The sequence below is a fragment of the Crinia signifera genome, chromosome 4 (genome assembly GCF_055691185.1).
Source record: "Crinia signifera chromosome 4, ASM5569118v1, whole genome shotgun sequence".
NCBI classification, from domain to species: Eukaryota; Metazoa; Chordata; class Amphibia; order Anura; family Myobatrachidae; genus Crinia; species Crinia signifera.
Genome location: NC_139220.1, coordinates 236,788,107 through 236,813,488, shown reverse-complemented (window position 1 = coordinate 236,813,488; position 25,382 = coordinate 236,788,107). Strand labels below are relative to the sequence as shown.

General features: G+C 46.7%; 2 protein-coding genes across 5 annotated transcripts in view; one reads left to right on the top strand and one right to left on the bottom strand.

Annotated features, from left to right (window-relative positions):
* Positions 1-15,749, bottom strand: part of LOC146075120 (pseudouridylate synthase 1 homolog) — a 22,682-nt gene extending 6,933 nt beyond the window's left edge. Inside the window, exons 1-6 of one of the 4 annotated variants that reach the window (XM_083184028.1) lie at positions 14,945-15,749; positions 13,619-13,701; positions 12,921-13,023; positions 8,057-8,215; positions 4,802-4,933; positions 285-390 (exon numbers count right to left, since the gene is read on the bottom strand). In XM_083184028.1, the coding sequence (XP_083040154.1) occupies positions 285-390; positions 4,802-4,933; positions 8,057-8,215; positions 12,921-13,023; positions 13,619-13,701 (583 nt within the window). In that variant the 5' untranslated portion in view covers positions 14,945-15,749. Of the gene's footprint in view, positions 1-284; positions 391-4,801; positions 4,934-8,056; positions 8,216-12,920; positions 13,024-13,618; positions 13,702-14,675 lie in introns of all 4 variants that reach the window. The other 3 variants (XM_083184027.1, XM_083184029.1, XM_083184030.1) reach the window with 3 other exon arrangements.
* On the top strand, positions 15,155-25,382 carry LOC146075122 (protein Hook homolog 2-like). The gene is made up of 5 exons (XM_083184032.1): positions 15,155-15,640; positions 16,707-16,842; positions 19,205-19,363; positions 19,997-20,137; positions 24,139-25,382. Exons 2-5 carry the CDS (start codon positions 16,775-16,777, stop codon positions 24,143-24,145), a joined length of 375 nt encoding a protein of 124 aa, XP_083040158.1. The 5' UTR covers positions 15,155-15,640; positions 16,707-16,774; the 3' UTR covers positions 24,146-25,382.

Here is a 25,382-nt window from a genome sequence, read left to right as displayed (position 1 = left end):
AGGGGTAGACGTATGAAGCAGTGATAAGGGAGGAGCAGTGTTATAGGGCCTGGTACTTTATAACTGCACAATCAGCTCCTAACTGTCCATTTTTACACCCAGCCTGTAACTTTACAGTCAGGAGCTAATTGGGCGGTGATAAAGTACCAGGCACTTTATCACTTCTCCTCCCTTATCACTGCTTCATACATCTACCCCTGAGATGTTTTGGTCATATATGCACATTGCATCATTCATTCATTATGTACTTCAGTATCTGCTGATGTTGGTATGATAGTTAATACCTATTACACGGATCTCTGGGGGTAGGTTATAGTTGATTTTCTCCACATGATTGGGTATCGATTCAAACAGTTTTAAAGAGACAACCTGACCCAAAGCGGAAACGCCCTTGAAAGAAAACAAACAAAAAAAGATAGTTGCATTAGTGACTTCTTCAATAAAAATAACATATAGCAAAATATTGTAGTACTGTATATAGTGGTAAAACTGCTGTTTGCATTATGGAAGAGATATTACTTTGTAAATTGCAGAATCAATTTTATAAATTTTCAATGAAAACTAAATACATTTTAAAATACATATAAATCCTATGATTACAATGGTTAGATTTGTACCATAAAAGGTGAAATACAGTATGTGGTTTTACCCTGGCAAACCACAGCACCCAGTACCTCACAATCCTTTTACAGACAGATGAAGTGCCTCCAAAATTATGTAGCACAGTAGCCTTGCCCTGTATTTAAAACAACAAGACCACACAGAGCATTTCTGAAAAGCAAGTTGGAGTGCATCCAAAGTGCAAATATTTCTTCTCTTCATATACTGAAAAGCAAGTTTACCTAGCTGTCATTCAAACAGCAGTTACTCTATGATGCGAATGGCATTTGCAGTCTGAATCATTGTTGCTATTTTACAGATACCTCTCCCATGTGATCCTAGAATACATACCTTTGTTACAATCAATACTACAAGGCTTGTGGTAGAGACCATTACTCAAATTCATATATTGGCCTCTAATTTCACCCCTTTTCCACTGCTGCAAATAACTGGGGCTATTACCGTTTCCATTCCGATCGTAGCTTGGTGTAAAATGGAATCTGACCCTGGTAGCTACCAGAGTCAGACCTGGAACGGCCCTGGGGTTGTGTTATGCTTAAAAGCTGCTAATTGGCTGTGTATGGAGGGGTCCACCTTAAGGGGGTGTTTAATGAGTGACATATAGGGCAGACCCGAGTCCAGTGTAATGGTACTGTCCGGGAATAACCCGGATCCAAGTGGAAACAGGGCCTGACCAGGGTTGGAACCATGTCCGAAATGAGGTATTAGTATGGAAGAAAAGTGTTATCAAGTAAACTATTTAAAACCTGCTGGAAGCTTAACACGTCTACCTGGCTTGGCCCAGGAGTCTCCCAGTACATTAAAAGAAATGCATAAATTGAGGAAAATTCTAAAAATGTTTTTTCTTCCTTTTAAATAACCCTGCATAAGCCATTTCATCATATGGCTCCTAGTCCTCAATTTTTAAAGTCTAGCGAATGGCCTAGATAAGCTAAGTAACACCCAAACTATCAGGAAAACCACCTTCCCAACTACAATGGTCTAGTAGTAGTACGTTTATTTATAAGGCGCCGCAAAGTGTCCGCAGCGCCGTACATAGCAAACAAAAAAAAACAAATTACAAGGTAACGTACAGGGTGTGTTGAAAGATACAGTATAAATAGGGGTATAGCTGGTAGAACTAAAATCAGCATCAGTTCAGAAGTAGGTGTCAAAATTGTCAAGGAGACTGAAGATGAAGTAGAGGAAGGGAAGAACAGGACAGGAGCACAGGTGAGGTAATGAGGTAGGGTGAGTACGTGAGGAAGGAGGGCCCTGCTCATAAGAGTTAACATACTAAAAATAGGTGGGTGGACGAACGAAATACAATAGGATAAGTAGGAACGGAGGGGAACGGAGGCAGGATAGGAGGATCAAAAGAGGTTAGGAGGAGGGATAGGCTAGTCGAAAAAAGTGGGTTTTGAGGAAGCGCTTGAAGGAGGTAAGGGAATCAGATAGCCTGATGGGTGGCGGGAGGTTGTTCCAGTGCAGGGGGGCAGCGCGAGAGAAATCTTGGACACGGGAGTGGGAGGAGGTGATTAGGTGAGAGGTCAGTCGGCGGTCAGCGATGGAGCGAAGAGGACGGGAGGGAGTGTGGATAGAGATCAGTGAAGAGAGGTAGGGAGCTGTGGAGGAGGAGAGAGCCTTGTAGGTGGTGGTGAGGAGTTTAAAGAGAACTCGGAAAGGAATGGGGAGCCAGTGAAAGATAGACAGAGGGGGGAGGCGGAGGTAGAGCAGCGGGAGAGGAAGATGAGCCTAGCAGCAGCGTTAAGAATGGATTGGAGAGGTGCGAGGCGGGTGAGAGGTAGCCCAGAGAGAAGGATGTTGCAGTAGTCAAGGCGGGAGATGACAAGAGAGTGAATGAGAATTTTGGTCGCGTCAGTGGAGAGGAATGGTCTGATGCGTGAGATGTTGCGTAGGTGAAAGCGGCAAGACTGTGAGAGAGCACGAATGTGGGGGGTGAAAGAGAGGGAGGAGTCAATGATGACACCGAGGCAGCGCGTTTGGTCGGTGGACGTGATCTCGGTTTCACCAATGATGATGGAGATAGTGGGAGAAGAGGGGATGTTCGGGGGATGGAAGATTAGAAGTTCAGTTTTGGCCATGTTTAGGAAGCGTTGGGTCATCCAGTCTGAGATGGCCGTGAGGCATTCGGAGACCTTGGACAGGAGTGATGGGGATAAGTCGGGGGAGGAGAGATAGATTAGGGTATCATCAGCATAAAGGTGGTAATGAAAACCATAGGAGCTGATGAGGGTGCCCAGAGAGGTGGTGTAGAGGGAGAAGAGGAGAGGGCCAAGGACTGACCCTTGGGGAACACCGACTGGCTGTGGGGTAGTAGGAGAGGAGGAGCTCAGAGTGGAGACGGAGAAGGAGCGATCGGAGAGGTATGAGGTGAACCAGGAGAAGACCGTGCCAGTGATGCCAAAGGAGCGGAGGGTGTTGAGCAGGAGAGGGTGGTCAACAGTGTCAAAGGCAGCCGACAGATCAAGCTGGATGAGGATAGAGAAGAGGCCTTTGGATTTAGCCGATAGTAGATCGTTAGTGACTTTGGTCAGGGCAGTTTCAGTGGAATGTAAAGGGCGGAACCCGGATTGGAGGGGGTCTAGAATGGAGTTAGCAGTAAGGTGGCTTAGGAGACGATTATAGGTCAGACGTTCTAGGAGTTTGGAGGCAAAAGGGAGGAGGGAGATGGGCCTGTAGTTGGATGGAGAGTTGGGGTCCAGGTTTGTTTTTTTGAGAATTGGGGAGACAAGAGCGTGTTTGAAGGAGGAAGGGAAGATCCCAGAGGATAGGGAAAGATTAAAGAGGTGAGCCAGGTGAGAGCAGACTGACGGACTGAGACGACGGATAATATTGGAGGGGATAGGATCGAGCGGGCAGGTGGAGGGAGAAGCGGATTGAAGGATAGAGTGGACTTCAGCAGCAGTGGTGGGGTAAAATGAGGACAGGGGTTGGAAGGAGGGGAGTGGAGATGTGGGAGGGGAGGAGGGAGAGGGTGAGGTCATGGCAGCAGTGATGGCAGTCCTGAGAGAGGAGATTTTGGTTGAAAAGTAGGTAGCAAAATCAGCGGCTACGATGGAGGACGGAAGAGCTGGAGGAGGGGGGGAGAGCAAGGTCTAGCGATGGTCTCCTAGCCCCATGACATGCAATATCTAGGTAGGCTGTGTTTACAAGCAAATGCACCAGCCGAGCCTAAAAAGCTTCCAAAGAAGAACAGTCTATCCACCGGAACAGCCATATCTCTATTCATCGGGTTACTAACTAACACGGGGGAAGGAAATGGAGATGGTGGAACCTGCTGCAGAGGTATAGAAGAGGATGCACTAACATCAGTCTTGTTACTACCATCTTATATCTACTTTCTCTAATAAAATAACAGAAAATGCCTAAGTACTCATAAAGAAAAACTCACTTAACTACACTACTCTAGCAATTTTAACAAGAAAACAAACAAAACACACAGTTTCTCTTTCTACTATACCACACTTGCCAGTCTCAAGCCTACTCGGCAGCAGTAAGGAGCAGCAGGTGTCTTCTCTTTTTCAATCAATCCAGCAGGGAAACACCTTACCCAGAAGGACCTATCACAGGTCACTGGGAAGAGGTCCACCATTACCATATGGGGCCTTGAATACCAAGGTAATCACCTTTTATTTTATTTTTTTAATTGCTTCATTGTTCCCCCTTAGAGGTAACTGGAGCTCCTCTAGCTTTGACCCCATAATGGGCAAAAAATGTGGGTAAAAATTTAGACTTGAGAAAACCTATATACTCTTCGTGCCTGCTCCTGCTGGAACTAAAACAAATAACTGGAGAGTTAAGGAAAGGGGAGGGTTTATAAGGGAGGAGTCTACTCCTTAGCCCCTCCCTCGTTTCCCAGCGTCAGTGGCTCGGAGATTGGATGAAAGTCGAAGCAAAGTTGAGCCTATTGGGATCCTATGTAGATATTAGTCTGCACTATATTTGATGTGAAGTTTTTAATCACTATATTGTGATTATCATCTTTTATTTATATAGCGCCAACATATCATGTACTACAAGAACATTTTAATTCACACCAGTCCCTGCCCCAGTGACACGAGCATGCTAGTTGAAGCCTAGCAATGGCATACAAGACTAAATCATTTAATGTGTATATGGTATAAATAATATGAACATATTTTACATACAATGTTACAAGAACTTCCTTTGTCACTACCTTGTCTGTGCGAGCACAGCGCTGGAACCGCAGTACGTGTGTATCGGTAGAACACGTCTCGGGGACACACTGCGCTCTAACGAGTGCAGAAAAGAGTTCTCCTTCAATAGTTGGTAAGCCACATTTCATGTACTGCACAGAACAGAAGCAACAATATTAGTTTGTGGAACTGAACTCCATGTTTCTGAATTTTGCATTCTAGAAGGAAACAAGAAATATGGAACAAACATGCTTTAACAAAAAAGACCTTTATTTTCATTACGGAAGCATGCATGTCCATTTCTATTATCTGTCAGGGCAGGTAGGATAAATACTGACCCAATAAATGGGCAATGTTGCACTGTTTCAGTGCCATGCCATAGTCCTGATACTACCCAGGAACATTAATAGACTTATTAAATCCTGAAATCATCTCAGGCTGTGCTTTTGTAAGGACTGAATATCATAGTGGAAAAGAACCAAGTTCAACTGCAATGCTCTGGTCACTACTTAAAATTTCTTTGGTACATTGGCCTTTATTCTGGTTCACTGGCAAAGGAAAATTCCTTCTCAAATAGACAAAACCATGTGCACTGCAGGGGGGCAAATGTAACTTGTGCAGAGAGAATTAGATTTGGGTGAGCTATTTTGTTTCTGTGCAGGGAAAATACTGACTGCTTTACTTTTACACTGCAATATAGATCTCACTTTGAGGTAAAACCCCACCCAAATCTAATTCTCTCAGCACATGTTACATCTGCCCCACCTGCAGTGCACATGGTGCTGTCCCATTTAGAAGGAATTTGCCTTTGCGAGTGAACCAGAAGAAGGGCCATTGAGTGTGTTCAGGTGATTTCATGGTTTATAGCACATACAAATGACGGATTACATACATAATTGTCACTTAACACTGGTTTCAATACAGCTACATTTTCCCAGTAGAGCGCCAGGCAATAAACTAATTCAGAGCTGATCAAGCGGCTTTATCTAGGACATAATCTAACACTGCAATTAATGCTGATTTTGCACGCTGTGATTTATAAAAGAATGGTAATACTGCTAGATAAGATATCTTTATAGTATGCAAGTGGCCTACTGTAAATGAACACTACTAACACTTGTAACAACTGATACAGTATATTGTCTGCTTCCTAGAATGTAATACATAGGAAAGTTTATTTTAGACTTTACATGTGAGTATGTATCTTGGGAATATTAACCTGTTGAATTTTACAAATATATTATGTTTAGTCCATCTAGAATCACTGCTTAGACTCCTGGGGTGAAATGTAATAGGATGAGAGATTCAGAAAGTGAGAGATTTGGTAAGAAATCTCCAGGGTTTTTTAAAGCGGCAATCATTTACTCTGCACAGCCAGTTTGATTTTGAAGTGTAATCATTTACACTTCAAAATCAAACTGGCTGTGCAGAGTAAATGATTGCCGCTTTAAAAAACACCTGGAGATTTCTTACCAAATCTCTCACCCTATTACATTTCACCCCTGGACTATATTGTACAGTACTGTCTAATTAAAGTCTGTATTCTACATGTCATAGGCAGGATGCTACTATACCAATTGTTTTCTCTACTTAAGATTCTAAGGATTTCAGTATAGTACCTTAAATGTGCCAGCTGGATTGTATGCAATATTAGGATATGGAACACTTGGCATCATTTACTGTAGGATTAGTGAGGTGAGTGGTGGAGACACGACAGCCATTGAACCAATCTTATGGAGCACATATATCTGCAGGCTCAACCCCCTGACCTGACAGCAATGTTCTGCCAACCGTCGGGCATCAATGATCGCGATCCGTCAAGAAATCAGGGACATTAAGCGTGTTAATAAAGTACAGATTCCATGATATCTGCCATGATCAGGAAATTGGGATTTTTAAGCATGTTTAATATCCCGCATCCCTCGGCATGAAGGTCATGGGATGTTTATGATAAACCATAGGTCTATGGGCTCCATTAGTGCTGGAATAATCCAGGACTCATAGTTGTCCCAGCAGGTATAAATCTCCCAAGTAGCTTCTGGCAAGCACAGTAAATGAGTGAGGTATGCTTCAGCCTACAGGCACAAGGACATGCATTCTGAGGAACACTGGAGCAGGTGCTGTATAATCAATGTCAGCAATGAGTGTAAGGAAAAGTGCCAAGGAAGTGCTCCCCCCAGAGAGTTAATGTGCAGCAAAGCGCAAATATGAAATGTGCAGCCACAGTACTGGTGGAGAATGTGATCACACTGTTCTAAGAGGGGAGTAAGGGTGATCAACCCCCTCTGGATCCCCCACTGTCCACATCAGTACATAGTACTGTATGTCTGGTATGACCTCAAAGAGAATGGACGAAGGTGTTTCCTTGAGAGTACCAGGGTAAAAGTGCACCTTCAGAGTAAAAGAGTATTACACAGGTGCAGGGGGCGGCATTTGGAGATGACATGATCTCCAAGCACTGGGACCGCCGAACTATGCTGGGACCACCAATCTGCATGCTGGGGGCAAGTTCAGCACCAAGGTAAGTTGCTGGGCTGCCCCCAGCCTCCATGCACCCCTAGCTCCTGTCTGCGAGGTGAATAGATGGCTCCACTGCTTTCTGCATAGTACAGCAGACAGCAGCGGAGGCTGTGTGCGCCCCCTGTGCCGGATGACCCAGGATACCGGTTTAAACTGCCCCACCACCCGTTATTTTTTTCAGGTACCCCATTTACTGGGTTTATGTGGTAGTGAAAAAGGGGTATAAGCTGCAGTAATTTACCATGCCAGTTAGCCCCAATTTGCCATGCAAAGAGACGCTACTACAAATCCTTTTAAGTGTTCCCAGAAAACTCACCTCTTCAGGCTAGTTTATCATATTCAGGACCCCCACACCTCCAGTACCATTTATATCTAATTGCATCCCATCAGGACTGTCTTGTAATCTGGTGGGACTGCCATACTATGTATCCCTCCTATTATCCCTATAGATTGTAAGTTTGCGAGCAGGGCCCTCCTACCTCCATGTCGGTTTGGATCTACCCAGTTTGTTTAATCACTGTTGTCTCCGATTGTAAAGCGCAAAGGAAGATTCTGCGCTATATAAGAAACTGTAAATAAATAAAATCCTGGAGTGCCGTGTTTTGGCTCACCCCTAGGGGTTACCATTCTATGCTTCTACTAATCTATACAAAAGGCACCCAGTTATATCCATTATATGGAGTGCCAGTTCGCCGTACCCATATACATACAGAGTATGTTCTGCAGGAGAACCTATAGCAATTGAGAGCACTTACCTGCATTCCATGATAGCCACTACCACAGTAGGCCATCAACATGGCAAACTTCTTTAGACTCTTCCGTGCATTCTGTGACACATCCTTCACATCTTCGGGCTCACTTGTGGCTTCTTTACATAATCCCTGTACAAGTGTCTTGTCTTCATCTGCTACATTCTAAAGGGCATAAAGACAACAATTTATCACAGAGCAAAATTCAAAAACAGATGCAAGGCAGATGTGGCAGTAGCTTGGCCCCAGATTTGTTATAACAGGGAGAATCAAATTGGTTCTGCCTGCTAAAGGAAGGGAGGCAATCTATCATGTTCTGCTAGAATTAATATATGTATAAGATATCTAAGAAAAAACCTCAACAGTCAATCCAAAACACAAATTACGCTTTAAACACAAAATCTAAATATTTACAACATATATAGATACAGTATATAAACTTCTCATACTCTGTTAGAACTTAAGCTCCATACACACGGAGCAATATATTGCTCAGTGTCCCGTTTTCATCAGTGACCAGAGATGGTCGTTGATAAAAAGGAGACTCTCTACCGGGGGAAACCAGCTGATAGCAGGAGCATGCTCCTCCAACCAGCGACCACCCCAGGGCTGGTCTCGGGGGCCCCCCCCCCAGCATCAGTCGCCCCATACACACTTCGCGACCATATTCCCGGTGATATAGGCTAGAATCGCCTCATGTGTACGGGGATTTAAATCATTCTCATTCTATTTTCATTTACTGTGCAGCTGTGAAATAAACAAAATAAGATAAAACCGTGCTTACTGTAGTGGTCAACTGCGACATAAGAAATAGTAGAATTACTTTATTGGAAACAATTTAAAATGAAGTCAGTTTATTTCTGGAAGATGTTATTAAAAACAAACAGAAAAGTCAATTTGTTCAAAAATATTTGATAAAGTTATATTGAACACCAGTCTGTGTTTGTACCAAGGTGTGAGGTATTCAATCTTTATTTTATTCCCTACTAAATCAAAGCAGTAATGCAGCCCATACACGCTGCGATGCAGGCTGCCCCGATGTGTGCTTTGAGGTGCGCGCTCCCGCGGCACCTCATCGCACAGTACAAAAAGTATGTGTTTGCACATACTTTTTGTACTTAGTTCTCATCACATGGCATTGCATGCACAATGCATGCACAGGCAATGCAATGTGATGTGATCCGTGCTATTTAAGCCCACAACGCATGCCCGCATCGGGGCGTGTATGGGCAGCTTATGAACTTGGGGTATATTCAACTGCTCAATCATTTTATTAAAACCACATGGCACAGGGTTTTTCAAATTCACCTGAAGGTGAGAAAATGAGATGCAGTAATTTGTATAGAAATCACCACACCTTTTTCTTACACCACCAGAGTAATGCCACAAACACACAAGATGACCAGCGGCACCGTCAATATCGTTAACTCTATTGGCAGTACATGCAGGTCTGACTACATAGCATAGCCAAAATTGACCTGCATGTTCAGATGAACCTTAACATAGAGTGTGACATTGAGAATACATACTACCCATTTAAAAAAAAAAAAAGATAACACTCAAAAGTTCCTATCTAAGCGATATCTTTTTAAAAAAGCACGTAGTGTGTATGGGGCTCAAGTCTGTATTTTTCAAAAAAAATTATTCTTAGGAAAAATCATCAGGACATGGGCTCCGATTCTGGTTTGCATGTTTCACTGCTGGTTCGCACAGGAGAACGATGTTTAGAGACTACGCATGCGCATAAGCATTTATACGCATGTGCAGCCTTTGTGCGAGCGGGCGCAGCAAATTGATTATTCGCCGGGCCATTCGCATGCAGCAGTGCGGGCGGGGGGTGGTGGCCACGGATAGCACCCAATGTTTCATGGGCATTCCCATGGAAATGCGATGATGCTCAGGGGCTGGCTGGCAACTTTTAGCCTGGGGGAAAAGTCCAGAGCACTGGCCCATAAGTAACAGCGCATTGTTAAATTGAGGTTTTACGTTTTAAAAATAGATATTAATAATAAAAAACACCACAGGCTGCTCCCCTGTATAATATTAGGACCCCCACAAGCTGCTCCACCTGTAAAATATCAGGACACCACAGGCTACTCCCCCTGTCTTATAATAATATCAGGACACTTCAGGCTGCTCCCCCTGTATAATAAAATGACCCCACAGGCTGCTCCCCCTGTATAATAAAAGTACATCACAGGCTGCTCCCCCTGCATAATAACAGGGCACAACAGGCTACTCCCCCTGTCTTATAATAATAACAACAACAGCACCCCACAGGCTGCTCCCCCTGTATAACAGTAACCCACAGGCTGCTCCCCTTGTATAATAATAACTGGAGCCCCACAGGCTGCTCCCCCTGCATTATAAAAACGGGACCCCCACAGGCTGCTCCCCTGTATAATAACGGGACCCCACAGGCCGCTTCCCCTGTATAATAATAATGGGACCCCCACAGGCTGCTCCCCATTATAATAATAACTGGACCCCCACAGGCTGCTCACCCCTGTATAATAACTGGACCCCACAGGCTGCTCCGCCTGTCCAGTCCCTCTTACCTGATCTTGAAGCAGGACCGAGGTGGGCTGCAGCATGGGGAAGCTTTCTACCTAGGTGGGACGCACAGGCCCGAAGTAAGGTAGAACGGCCTGTAGCGGCCTCATGCACTAGACATGTCCTCAGTGCAGGAGGTCGGCGGCCATGTTTCTGGAGACCAGTTAGAAACTGGTCAGCCGTGGCTGCTGTAGCAGCAGCCTAAGAACAAAGGTGGCCAGCACCCTGCTCCCCCGGCCCAGCTCGCCCCTGGTGACGCTGGTGCCGAAGCTGGGCAGCTGACGTCACCAAATGTCAGTTGCCCATCCTCTTCCCATACAGGGGCGCCACAAATTTAAGACACCAGAGAAGTGTCTTAGATCTGCGAGCGCTGGAGATATCAATCGATGGTCGGCGACCATCAAATGGTTTCTGCTACGCATGCAATCTGCGAATGGATGTTTATGCAAAACATCCATTCGCATGCATGTGGGGAGATTCGCAGTGCATGTGGTGGGCAGACCTTTGTGTGGGCGTGTGTAGATGACTCGCAAAGCTGCAAATTCAATTCAATCAGAATGAGGCCCATAGTCTAGAACCCCCGCAGCATCTGCCTAATGACTCATTTGCAATTGGACGTTTACTGTTAGCTGCTCAATTTTTCGGCGTGATGTAGTTAAATTAACCAAAATCATATTTGGTTTGTTATATTTTGAATCAGAAATGATGCCAGTGGCCTTGAGGACCAAACCCTAGTTTTTCACTGTGGAGGTCAGGGAGATGTGATGAACTTATACCCCTTTCACACCAGCCTAAATTGCCGGGTTGGGTCCAGGAACAACCTGGGACTAGCTCTGGTGTAAAAGGTTCCAGGGACAAATTCGATGGTTAACTTGCTGGCAATTCAACCCTGCTAGGTAGCAGAGTTGCTCCCGGGTTCTTCCCGGACTACTGGCTGGTGTGAAAGGTGCAGGGACATGTCCCTGCTTCCCGTGTTGCCTCTGCTAATGCTGATTTGCTAGCAGGGCAACTTCCTGTTGTGGTGGAAACTCACAGACACGCCCAGAGGCAGCATACAGCATGCAGGGATACACTGTGCATGTTCTGTGGCACCACAGACCCCAGCAGTGCGTTTAACCCCTGACAGCCTGAAAGCCAAGAATGTCTGCATTGACAATCACACAGCATACAGGAAGACACTGTGCAAGCTCTGTGGCACAACAGACCCCAGCAGTGCTATGTCACCCCTGAAAGCCTGCAATGTCTGCAAAGGCACTCCCTCTCTCCCTTTACCCCTCTCCCTAATTACCTCATCTTTGTGGGCTATTTCAATGATATTCTCATAGAAATGCAGGGTCATCCCAGGTTCAGTGTGAAAAGTGCCGACCCAGGTTGTCCCTGCTTCAAAAGCATGTGTGAATGGGTCCCAACCCGGGAATGTCCCTGCTTGTCCCTGGAATTTAATTCCCGGGTTGGTCTCTGCATTTCTGGTGTTAGAGACTGTCTGGTCTGCAGAGCCGGTTCCTACACTGGGACAGGAGCTAGGTACTGCAGGTAATGTTACAGTGCAACATCCGGCTCCTGTTACTGAGGAGTTGGCACTTTGGCATCACCCCATAGTGACCCAATAAAAACTATAGTCTGTCCAAGCAGGATATGGGAACACTCAAAGATTGCTAATAAGGGAATAACTAAATACAAGAAGAAGCTATGTGATTTTAAACAGACACACTTAAGCACTGGGTAGGGTCCTTATTTATTACCAGCTATTTATATAGCACATTTATATCATGCACATATATTCCAAGTCGGTACTGGGTCCTTGGCAAAATCAAACATGTTGGAAACCATTCATTCCCCAATTCCAACCCCAAAATCTTTGGAATCTTTGACTCAGGAATTTTTAACATGCTGGATTTTTCTGATCCCCTAACAAATTGCGATTTGGAGGAACTGATAGGTATTGCCAGAATGAGGAATCGGCCCACAAATGTATGGACTGCATTACTCAGGAAAGCAATTACTGTTGTAGGTTCTATAAATATGACAACAAGCTTTTATAACCCGCTTATATTTATGAAGGTTTTCTCAGAATGATGTGATAGAATAACTGTGGTATATCAAACTCAGGGGTAGATTTATTAAGCTCGGTGAAGTGATAAACTGTCTAGTTTTTATCACCGGCCAATCAGCTCCTACCTGTCATTTTTCAAACCAAGCCTGTAACTTCACAGGTAGGAGCTGATTGGCTGGTGATAAAAACCAGACACTTCACCAAGCTTAATAAATCTGCCCCTCACTGCTAGTTTAAAACCAATTTTAAAAAGTGTTTCTGTACCTGGCATGGAAACACGATGTTCATGCTTAGTGAGCGAAGAACATATCTCCAACCGATGCTGCCTGGGTAAACCCACAGAAATCGAACGGTCCTCATTTTCTCCCTAATAAAATGATTACAAAGCTTTCATTGTCTACATCATTTGGTAGGGATATCTATCCCAAGCGTCTGGATGTTATACAGTGTATTTAGTGAAATAATGTATGGTTATAGATTAAAAGAATACCAGTCACCTACACACAAGTCTTACAGCTGCATTGTACAAGTATGAAGTTATCCATTTAATCGTCAGTTATAAATATTCATGAGTATTAAAGATTATAATGAATGGGCAATTGGAAGGTCCAATCCCGGGATTCAAATCCCGGCGTTTTTTAGGCCAAATCCCGGGATCCCGCCGATCCCAGGATTGGCCACCCTATTCCCAACCCTGGTCCTCAAGTACCCCCAACAGTGCACGTTTTCCAGGTCTCCACACAGAATCACAGGTGACATAATTAGCTCCACCTGTGATCTATTAAAATGTGCCTGAATAATGAGTGCACCTGCCAGGTGATCTGGAACACGTGCACTGTTGGGGGTACTTGAGGACCAGGGTTGGGAACCACTACACTACAGAGTATTAGCACTGTGAAAATTCTGATATACTGTACACCAATATTGGCAGACGTCACAATAAGTAATCAAATCAGACTAACCTGCAGGGAAGTCTCTCTTGCAGTACCCACGTACTTGTGCCACCTTTAGCCAGGCTTGTAAAGGGTATAAAACAGACCCTCATCTATGAGTAAATGGAGACAAGTTAGTAATCAGATCATTCTCCTGTTATAGCAGATAAAAATAGGTTCGACAAGAGAAAGGTCAACATGCATTGGGTCAACGAGTGATTAGGTCGAGGGGGTCAATAGGTCAACACATGCATTAGGGCTGTTTCACACAGTACGGTTCCTGCCGCACGGTGAAATCCCGTACAGCCAGGGAGCCGTGCCGCACTCAGCAGTTGTGAATGGACACTATTGTGTCCATTCACACGGGACGGCCACGGCCCGGCCGCACGGCTGCAGCCGGATCCCCCCACTGGAAGGGACGGCTGCCGGGCTGTGGCCATCCCTGCCATTATAAAATTCTGAGTGCGGCGCGGCTCCCTGACCGTACGGGATTTCACCGTGCGGCAGGAACCGTACTGTGTGAAACAGCCCTTAGGATGACAGTCAAAAGGTTGACATGGGGTTTTTTCACTTTTCTTATCCCGAATGTTGACACAGTCGACATAGACACTAAAAAAGTGCACTGCTGCGCTTGCCATGCTTTGGGCACAGTGCCTCGCTATGCTTGGCACACTTTTATTCTCCCACCATGCCCTAGTGGATAGTAGGGCAATAAATACTGCCTGTCGACACATGTCAGCTCAAAGAAAGTGTAAAAATAAAAAATAAAAACATGTCAACCTAATACATGTGTCAACCTTATGACCATGTTGACCTAACCAACCCCATGTCATCCTTCACATGTGTCGACCTTGATGCATGTCGACCTAGTGTCTATATCCCCTTTTGGCATAATGGAGTTTATTATATTTGACCAGACTGTATAATAGCAACTACAATGTTTAATGCATTGCACAGTTTACCATTTTAATAATGTACATACAGTATGTGGTATTATGTCTAGTAATGACATTATCAATGCATTAAATGTGTGTGTGTACTGTATATACACACACACACACACACACACACACACGGAATTACGCACTAAAGTGAGATTGCACTGCACAGTGTGTAACCTGCTGCCCACAGTGTACACCTCTGCCTCAGCTGTGCAGTAACTGCAGGAACTTGTGCAGAGATTTGTTTACCATCCGCAACGAAGAGACTTTTGCTGTTCTCCACGTGTCCTGCCCCGGCCACCAGTCATTAGTTGCTCCGGGCATAGAGCGTCTGCTACAGACACTGCAGAGCTTGAGGGCAGAAAACAAGGCTGGAAATAGCGGCAGAGTAACACATTTCCGTTACATGAATGACCTTCGAGACTTCCTCCTCCTCAGGGCTCAGGCTCTGAGAGACCTGCTCTGCCGGACTGTCACCCTGCAGCGTCCACACATAACCCCGCCCCTCCAGCACAGGAAAAACAGATATGAGAATAAACTACAACTCCCAGAAATCCTTGTGACATCCAATTCAAATATTGCCAAACTTTGTTAGTCCGAAGTCTGACAACAAGTGGGGAAATGCTATCCATAGAAACAGAATATGACAGCAGATTAGAAGAACCTGGTATCCGGACTCATCATAGATCACCAAAGGTCGACAGCCAAAATGTCGATATGGCCAAAAGGTTGATGTGGAAATGGTCGACCTGAAAAAGGTCATGTTTTTTTTTCTACAAAATTCCGAGCCGACATGTGTCGACAGCGGACAGGCGGTATTTCATACACTACCATCAACTACAGTGTGGAGGGAGAATATAATAGTGTGCCGATCACAGCGAGACACTAAACCAGGGTTGCCGACTTTCTCATTCTCCTCTCTGGGAGAAGCCCGGAGAGGAGAGAATCAGGACCGCCCCCCGCCGCACTGATAGGCCTAGGCTGCAGGTGCCGCCGCGGGACAGCAGAATTAGCAGTGTGCGCGGCTCAACAGTTATGCGCCGCTGCCGCCCTAGGATAGAAGGCCACTGATCGGTCCCCTAGCTGCCGGAGCCTGCCACTGATGTTACCAGTGAGTAGTAGGGGAAGGGGGTTGGTGCTTTCTGTGTATGTGAGAGAGGTGTCAGGTGGGTGGATATGGTGCTGTGTGAGAAAGCTGTCACTGAGGAGGGGGTTCTGGTGCTGTGTGTGAGAGGTGTCGGGGGTTGGTGCTTTGTGTGTGGGGGGGGGGTCTGTGTGTGTGAGGTGTCAGTGTGTGTGTGGGGGTCTGTGTGTGAGGTGTCAGTGTGTGTGTGGGGGTCTGTGTGTGAGGTGTCAGTGTGTGTGTGTGGGGGGGTCTGTGTGTGAGGTGTCAGTGTGTGGAGGGGGGGTGCTGTGTGTGAGGTGTCAGTGCAGGGATGTTGCTGTGTGAAAGAGGTGTCAGTGGGGGGTGCTGTGTGTGAGAGGTGTCAGTGGGGCGGTGGTGGTGCTGTGTGTGATAGGTGTCAGTGGGGGGTTTGGGGCTGTGTGTGATAGGTGTCAGTGGGGGGTTTGGTGCTTTGCGTGTGTGTGGGAGAGTTGTCAGTGGGGCAGGGGTTGGTGCTTTGTGTGTGAGAGGTGTCAGTGTGGGAGGGTGCTGTGTGTGAGGTGTCAGAGTGGGGGGGGTGGTGTGTGTGAGAGGTGTGGCGGGGGGGTGCTGTGTGTGAGAGGTGTCAGTGTGGGGGGGTGCTGTGTGTGAGAGGTGTCAGTGTGGGGGGGGGTGCTGTGTGTGAGAGGTGTCAGTGTGGGAGGGGTGCTGTGTGTGAGAGGTGTCAGTGTGGGGGGGTGCTGTGTGTGAGAGGTGTCAGTGTGGGGGGTGGTGCTGTGTGTGTGAGAGGTGTCAGTGGGGGGTTTGGTGCTTTGCGTGTGTGTGGGAGAGTTGTCAGTGGGGCAGGGGTTGGTGCTTTGTGTGTGAGAGGATTCAAGATGGCTGCAGGTGGACTGCGGTGCATGCGCTGCTACCTGCAGCTCCTCTCATGTGCCTTTACAGAGCAGAGCACTTGAGCGACAGCTCACGGCTCTGCCTCAGATCCCCATGTCTCTTGTAGGCCATGCAGAGGTGTGTGTGTGGCTACGCTGTGTAAATTGGAAACAACATTGGTAGTTGTTCTTGTTCACAGTAATCGCGGGTGCTAGCATCTTCTGGAGCTAATGCGGATTAGGAAGCTCAGGAGGGTGTGAAGGCTGCATGAAAAGGATCCAGGGAACCGGAGTTCCCCGCTGGAGGTATCCAGAGCCCAAGTGCCATGACATGAGGTGAATGATGTCCAGTGTGTCTCCCCCCAAAGGCAGGTTTATTTCATCCTTTCAATGGAGGTCCAGGCTAGTAGCCACTACACCCCCCTCACAGCCTAACCCTATCTATATAGACACCCAGCCGCAGCCTATCCATATACACACGCATAGCCTAACCCTCTCCATACACACACACACACACCTGTACCCTAACCCTATCCATACACACAGCCGTAGCCTAACCCTGTCCATACACACATATAAACACAGCTACTGCCTCACCTTACACATATACACACACACAGCTTAACCCTATTCATACACACACACATAGCTTAATCCTATTCATACACACCCAGCTGCAGCCTATCCCTATCAATACACACACCTGTAGCCTAACCCTGGTCATACACACACACACACACACACATACACATATACACACACACAGCCACAGCCTAACCCTAACCCACATACATATACCCATAACTTAACCCTATTCATACACACACACCTGTGACCTAACCCTGTCCATATACACACAGCTGCAGCCTAACCCTACACACACACACCCGCACCCATAGCTTAACCCTATTCATAACTGTGGTGGAGAAATCTCATGAGGGGTCGTGGTCAGCAGGGAGGGGAGAAGTGATATGAGGCAGGAGTAGCCCCTTCCCCTTGGCTGACCATGTCCCCTCATGAGATCCCACCCCCATTAGGGCTGCTTTGAGAAATTTCCCGGGCTGGTTTAAAACCCCAATCTGCCCCTGGGGCCAATCCGCCCCTGCCAGTACTCCTCTGTGCTACCTGTTACTTCTATGTGCTCATTATCCACAGACCATCTTACTCATTATTACTGGCAGAGTACCAATTAGTTCCTGTTATACATATATGCTACTAGTCCACATGCCCTGTTATTTATTATTACTGCTACCTGATTACAATTCTACAGACTCTTAAGCCCCGTACACACGGGGGATATATCGCTGAGCGATATATCGCTCGCAATGAGCGATATATCGCTCAGTGTCCCATTTGCATCAGTGACCAGAGATGGTCGCTGATGAAAATGAAACTGCCGGGGGAGCCGCAGAGGGAATCAGCTGGTCGCAGGAGCATGTTCCTGCGACCAGCGATCACTACGGGGGAGAAAACGGGAGCACGCACCCGGCGATATATCCCCGGTGCACACTCCTATCGCGGGCAATATGGTCGCTCAGCGACCATATTTCCCGCTATATTAGACAAAATCGCCCCCCTGTGTACGCACCTTTACCCATAATTACTACCATAGTACTAATTAATACCCGGTGCTTATCTATACTTACAGTCTACAGAGCCTCCTACTAATCACTTCCAGAGGATTACATGATACATATTCCTCATCTATACTACCAGATTAGAGACTCACTAATTATTACAGACAGGGTACCACTAGTCCACAGATCCTTACTTATTATTACTACCAGAGTACCCAGATAGTGCTTGTTCCTCATCTATACCACCAGGTTAGAGACTCTCTTATTATCCCTACCAGTTCATATTTTCATTTTGCTCATTATTACTACTAAAATATGTTACGCGTGGCTGTCATTCCTTTATACTATCAGTCCAGAGCCAATTTTACTCATTATTGCTCTACCACCAGAGTTCCAAATACGGATTCAGTATTGAATCCCGGCGGTCGGGATCCCAGCGTTCAGAATCCCGACGCCGGAATCCCGACAGCCGAAATGCCGACAAGGAGGGGCCGTGGATCGCCCCCCCTTGCGGGCTCGCTGCGCTCGCCACGCAGCGGGCCCGGTGCCTCGCTACGCTCGGCACACTAATTTATTCTCCCTCCAGGGGTGTCGTGGACACCCCAGGAGGGAGAATATGTCGGGATTCCGGCGTCGGGATTCTGAACGCCGGGATCCCGACCGCCGGGATATTAACTGCATCCCCCAAATACAACCTGTTACTCATCTGTGCTACCAGATCCAGAACCCTTACTGTCTAAACCTGTGGAACACATTGGGGAAGGGGAGTGAAGAGTCTGCAGATTGCTGCATGAACATTCCCTGTTCTACACCCCCCCCCCCCTCTGTGCATGGACTGCCTGCGGATCCCGCTGCATCTTGGATCCTTCGCCCTGTCACATGACCAGCCAGCACTGCTGAGAATTGTATCTTGCCACAATGTCCCGCAGAGATAACGGTTACTATGTTCATAGTCTTTGGGCTGATCCATTGTTTGAGGATTTGGTAGGGAACCCCATATTTTACCACTTTCCTCTTAACACCTTATTTATGTGCTCTTTATTAACCCTTCTTACACTGTGGGCCTTGCTCCTCTCCCTCCTGTGTTGCCTGATTCCCCCCCCCCCCATTTGCTTCATCAGGTGTCGGTGCTCATGGAAGAAGAGGAGTCTAATGAGCGAAAACAGAAACCTGAAGGAGCAGCAGGAACAGTCGGCAGAGGGCATGGGGACACCAGTGTTTGGCAAGAAGCTGCTTCTGCTGCAGAGTCAGATCGAGCAACTGCAGGAGGAAAACTACCGGTAATGGGAGAAGGGTGGGGCCTAACGGTCAAGAGGACCAGCGCTTGCTTTACGCATGGCTGTAGGAGCTTTGCGATCCGGTACATGTGGGGCTTGCTTGATGGCGGTTTTTGCTGCCTATATGGGAACGTGTAAATTATAGGGATTATAGCAGTTGCAACATATTTTTATTAACCCCTTCAGTGGTAATCCAGGAAGCTTTCCAGGCTATGCTTCAGTGCTAGCACTTCCAGGATTGCCACTGTCTTTTCACCCTCCTTGGCTCTGGGCAGTACCGCTGAGCTGAGCGATGATCTCCTCTGCAGCGGCTGCCCGTCCCCGGCTCCTTCCTTCCTGGCTGTTTGCGGCTTGACCTTGCTAACGTCACGCCATACACAGCCAGGTTGCTGGGGTAAGTTCCGGAAGGCGCTGCCCGGCCTCGGGACACTCATCGGTGGCTTTTTTTTTTCTTTTAGGGAGCCCCCTCCAAAAATCCTGCCCTGTGGGGAGCGCTCCCTAAACAAAAACAAACAATGACTGTAGGGGGTTAAATGTCCAGAATGAATGGCTGTCCATGTGCCCCCAGTGGCTTTGGATGATCTCTGTGAGAGGCCGCATAGAAGGTAACTTGTGATGTTTCTGGGCTTACTTCAGGCTGGAGAGCGCGAGAGATGACTACAGACAGCGATGTCAGGAACTGGATCGGGAGGTTCAGGATCTGCACATGCGTAACCAAGATCTAACCGGGCTGGCTCATGAGGCGCAGTCCCTCAGGGATGAGATGGACGTACTCAGGTGAGCAATATCCAGGGAATGGGGCTCTCGGGCCTGGAATTGCAGAGAGATCACCTGCTTTATGACTTATTTATCCCTTGCCTGAGGTGTGGTCACAATTTGTAATTTAGTGAGACCAGATTGACTCTAGGCCAGTTGCAGTATCAGACTATGCACAGCAACACAGAGTATTTCAGGAGTTGAGCCAGCTGTACTTGTTGAAGTCTTGTATTTGTCAAATTAAACAGCAGGAGTGGAATGGATGCATCAAGAATCCAGAGGCTGAAAATTGTATGGTAGAAGGAGCAGAGTCCCCAACAGAGTAGTGATATGAGAATGCAGCAAGAAGCCACAGGCTAAAGTCCCCCATACATTAGTTCGACTATTCCAAGTCGGACCTGATTTCTCCTGCACTTTTCCCCTGGAGGGGTCACACACGATTAGGCACTTGATGTGCCATGTTTTGAATGTGATTTATCATATGCAACTCCCGGGGAGCTGCAGGGGGAGAGGAGGACAAAGAGGCAGCGGACAGGGGACGCTGGTGAGCCAGGCAGGTGGAGCAGCGGACACAGATGCAGTGGGAGGGGGATGCCGGTGAGCCAGTGGGGGGTGGGTGAAGAACGGTGAGCTGGGCAGGGGGATCAGGGAGCTGCAAGGGGGAAAAAACACCCCAATACTAATTAATGGGCTGAATCAAATGAATCAGCAATTGGCTGAGAGCAATCAGCCAATCACTGGCTGCCCATTCATTTGTATTGGTTTTTACTTTCCTTGCAGCTCCCTGATTGTCCTGCCCAGGCGTCCCCTGTCCGCTACCGCTGTGTTCGCTGCCTGCTTGTCACTGCACTTGCAGTGTCTCCCGCCCAGAGGCTGCACATAAGTTTTAGAAAGTGTTATGTGCAGCCGGCCTGACTCTGATCCGGTGCGCAGAGTTACATCAGAAGGAGCAGGGTACCCAGCAGCACATAGTAGTACTATGAGTGGGGAATAGTGGTGGCAGGTAGACTGAGAGCCAAACAGGTACTGTATGTACTAGAAGGGTCACAGAACTGAAAGAGACCACCTTCCCTGTCAGTTCCATGTGTTCTATACAAGGGCGTAGCTACCATAGGGGCAGGGGGGTGCAGCTGCTATGGGGCCCAAAGCTAAGAGGGGCCACCTTCCCTGTCAATTCCATGTGTTCTATACAAGGGCGTAGCTACTATAGGGGCAGGGGGTGCAGCTGCTATGGGGCCTAAAGCTAAGAGGAGCCACCTTCCATGTCTGTTACGTTTATAGTTATTTAGGTGTGTGTTTATTTTATTATACAATTTATTAAATGAATCGCCATAAAATTCGACACAACACAACAAAATACAGTAGCAGTAATATCACAATAAGTCAGATCCAGTTTATCAGACTAAAAGATAACCGTCAAAGGCAATAGAACCAAGAGAAGGTCGAGAAGGAGAAGACATAAGGAAAGAGAGAAAAAACAAAGTGTGTGGGGTGTGGGAGGGGGGGGGGGGGGGGGGGTGGAGAAGTCGGCATGGAGACCAGATCTTGCTAAATGTTTTGGAAGTATGTATTATGGCAGCCATATATTCCTTATCTGGTATGTTTAGAAGATTGAATATAACGGCCTGCATGGGGAATGTGGGGGATTTTTCCAGTTGTATAGTTACTTTCCAGACGATGCTGGTCTAGAGCGGTGAAGTGGTTAAATTGCCCCCCCCCCCCCCCCCCCCACAAGAAAAAATTACATGTGGCTTGTGGATTGTAAGCTCCGCTGAGGCAGGATCTAAGGTGTACCCAGCTTAATTCTTATCCATGAAATGGGTGTAACTATAATTATAACCTTTCAAAAATAATTAACAGCTCTTCCAACACACCCATGAGGTGGCTGCCTAGTGTCGTTTTTTTTGTGGGGTGTCGCCAGTAGCCCTAATCCCCAGATGACATTGTAGTTCAGACCAAACTACAGACATGGAAAGTCGTGACTGCTTAGAGTCGGTTAGCAGAACTGTACCGCACAGGTGGAACACGGTACATCTCCGGAGAAGTAGTCGAGGACGGAGCAGGCAGCAGGTGCAACAGGTGTCTATTCATTGTCGTGCAGGTCGCCATTAACTGATGATATGGTATCTAGCTCCATTGGCACGTTGTGATAGCTTTTACCCCATTTAGGGCACACAAATTGAATGTCATCAAAGAGGCTTTGGTCCATGTCAGTAATCGACTCTTTGTAGGCTTCGCTGTAAGACAGGGGACATTGTTGAGCTGTACCATGCACGTGTGCCTTGCACATGTGCGGTTTGAGTGGAGACGCTGTTTTTCCAGTCTCTACGTTTTGCCATGCAACTGAAGAGAAGTAGGGGTGTTCTCGCACGTTGCCGTTTACCCCGAGCCGGAGGGTCTGGTCCTTGCGCAGGAGTTGGGATATAATGTCCTTTGTTGCGGGATCAGTAATATATGCGTACGATGGTTCTTTCTTAAGGGTACTTCTCATGATCTTTTCCTTAACCTTTCCAGGAAAAGGGTGGGTTCCTAGGGTGAGCTTATATAATATCACACCGAATGCAAACCAGTCCACGCCTGCACTATATGATGCACCTAATAAAACTTCTGGAGCCTTATAGCCACGTGTCCCAACAATCATACTGTCCTTGGTTTCTCCATATACATTTAACATGGCCAGACCAAAGTCTGTGATCTTTACATGTCCACACTTTGTCAGCAAAACGTTCTCAGGTTTTAGGTCTCTGTGGATTATTCCTCTGGAGTGCAGGAACTGCAATCCACAGACCAGTTCTGCGGCAATAAATTTTATCGCCAATGGGTTCAGCATGTTCCTGACCCCAAAATCAAAGAGGTCCCCTCCGCCAGCAAGTTCCATTACATAATAAAGATAGCTGTTTGTTTGGAAGGCTGCGTATCCACGGATCAGGAAAGGACTCTCATGTGCCACCTGAAGTACCTGACACTCGGTCATAACGTACTCACGTTCCAGTGATGCTCTCATCTTTGCACTTTGAATGAGTGCTCTTTTCTTTAGGATCTTAACTGCTACTCTTTTCTTATGAACAGAGTCTTTGGCAAGCATCACTTTGCCGTAACCTCCCTTTCCAAGAAGCGAGTGGAAAGTAAATGTTTCCACTGTTAAGGGGACAGTAACGCTCTCTTCTGCAGTTTGCTGGCCTTCTGCAGTTTGCTGACCTTCTGCAGTTTGCTGACCTGGTAGGGTGTCTGGTTGTCCTCTGCCAATTGCTGTTATAAATTGACTCTTTTTCTCTTTCATAAAACCAGCAAATCTATTCCAGTGTCTATGCCATGCTACTTTGCCTAACTTCTTATCGCAACTCTTTTTCTCTGCCAAGTTTGTCTGGCCTGCCCAACGGCTTAATCCTTCCCCTGGATCTTCAGCAATGGACATGTTTCTCCTTTTTCTCACTTGCCAAAATCTGGGACATCTGCGACATGATTTAAGGAACTGATCTCTTTTCTTTGTCATAAAGGTTACCAATCTCTTCCAGCCTCTTTGTACACCTGCTACCATTGGCACATTTCTCATGTGTCTCACTCCCTGCTTTATTTTCCTGCTCACTTTCCTTCTCCTCTGCATTTTCTTTCCTTTCTTTATCCATGCTTTCTTTCTCTTGATAGGACCCATGTTATGTCCAAAGACAAGACTAGGGCTCTTAGAGAACAAACAAATTTGCACTATCGCAAAAATAAATTTGCACAAATCGCAACTGTGACCTCCAGTAAGAACTGTATATCACATCTGAGACTCTGTGTCTTCAGCAGTTGTGTGATGTCATCGGTAACTGTGATGTCACAATGGAGCATAGTTCTAAAGGTCACCTACATTATGCCAGCTGATATGAGGTGTTTTTTTTTTTCTTTACAAATTCTAAAACTTATTTTCACCAGTTATGATATTAACTATTATAAAACCTAAATGTGTTCTTTAATATTGCCAATGTTTTCCACCAGTCCTACAAGGAGTTATTTGCTCAATGTAGCTTATATCTATCTAGTGCTTAGTGCTGCTTCAGTAATCCGGAAGCCCTAACTTGGCTTAATGGGGACAACCGATAATGTGGCAGATGTATTAAGCCTGGAGAAGAGATAAAGTGGAGATCAGATAAAAGGAGATAAAGCACCAGCCAGTCAAATCCCAACTGTCATTTTCAAACACAGACTGAGAGTTATATAGTAGAAGGTAGAAGCTTCCCAACTGGCAGAGTAGGAATAAAAGGCTCTTGTTGGTTGATGTTGATGAAGTTTGTTCTGGGAGAATGGGATAAATGTACAGATATGCCCTGCTTCATCTTTTCCCCAGCTGCGACTATTCAATATACCCGCGATAGTAGTTCCCATGAACGGGTTAATGTGTTGCGCTCGTACCCACATCCCAAAGGGAAAGAATGGTTGCTTATGCACGGCATCAAAAACCCATGCGGCCTCCAACAGTTACATGCTTCAATGGGCATGGCCTAGATTATGCCGGACTCCTCTGTATGCAGCTATTGAACGCTTTACATGGCTGGATCAGTCCCAGGGATGTACTAAGTGCCTAGTGAGAGTATAAGCCACATCCTTACATCGCTTGTTATTGTGGTGCGCATGTCTCACGACACTGTGTACATACAATTAATAAACAGCTGCTATGCCAATATAGTGTTCATTCTAGCACCTTTTTGAAACGTGTGCAGTTCCGCTTTCTTGCCTGTGGTGGCGCTGTCTGCTGTGGTACTTCTAGTGGAGTCTGGTCTGTATGAAGAAAACCACAGCAGGTGACGTCACCACAGGCAGGAAAAGGAACTGCACATGTTTTGAAAGGTGCAGGTTGCTAGAATGAACACTGCCAAAACTGCTGGGAAAAGAAACTCTTCAATTGTGGAATCTGAACGAATGTAAGGTTCCTACATGCTACGGTAATAGGATAGAGCATCTAGGCGGACATCTAGAGGATGATGCGCAGTGGGAGGTAATGTACGGTGTATCTGGTGTGCGGGAGGGCGGACATCTATAGGATGATGCACAGTGGGAGGTATTGTACAGTGTATCTGGTGTGCGGGGGGGCGGACATCTATAGGATGATGCACAGTGGGAGGTATTGTACGGTGTATCTGGTGTGCGGGAGGGCGGACATCTAGAGGATGATGCGCAGTGGGAGGTAATGTATGGTGTATCTGGTGTGCGGGAAGGCGGACATCTAGAGGACGATGGACAGTGGGAGGTATTGTACGGTGTATCTGGTGAGCGGGAGGGCGGACAT

What these genes read in the sequence shown, in the direction of transcription:
- LOC146075122 (XM_083184032.1), top strand. Translation starts at nt 16,775, where the DNA reads ATGAAAAGGATCCAGGGAACCGGAGTTCCCCGCTGGAGGTATCCAGAG. An exon ending in CCCAAGTGCCATGACATGAG is followed by an intron (nt 16,843 to 19,204) that starts GTGAATGATGTC and finishes TTGCTTCATCAG; the next exon opens with GTGTCGGTGCTCATGGAAGA. An exon ending in CTGCAGGAGGAAAACTACCG is followed by an intron (nt 19,364 to 19,996) that starts GTAATGGGAGAA and finishes GGCTTACTTCAG; the next exon opens with GCTGGAGAGCGCGAGAGATG.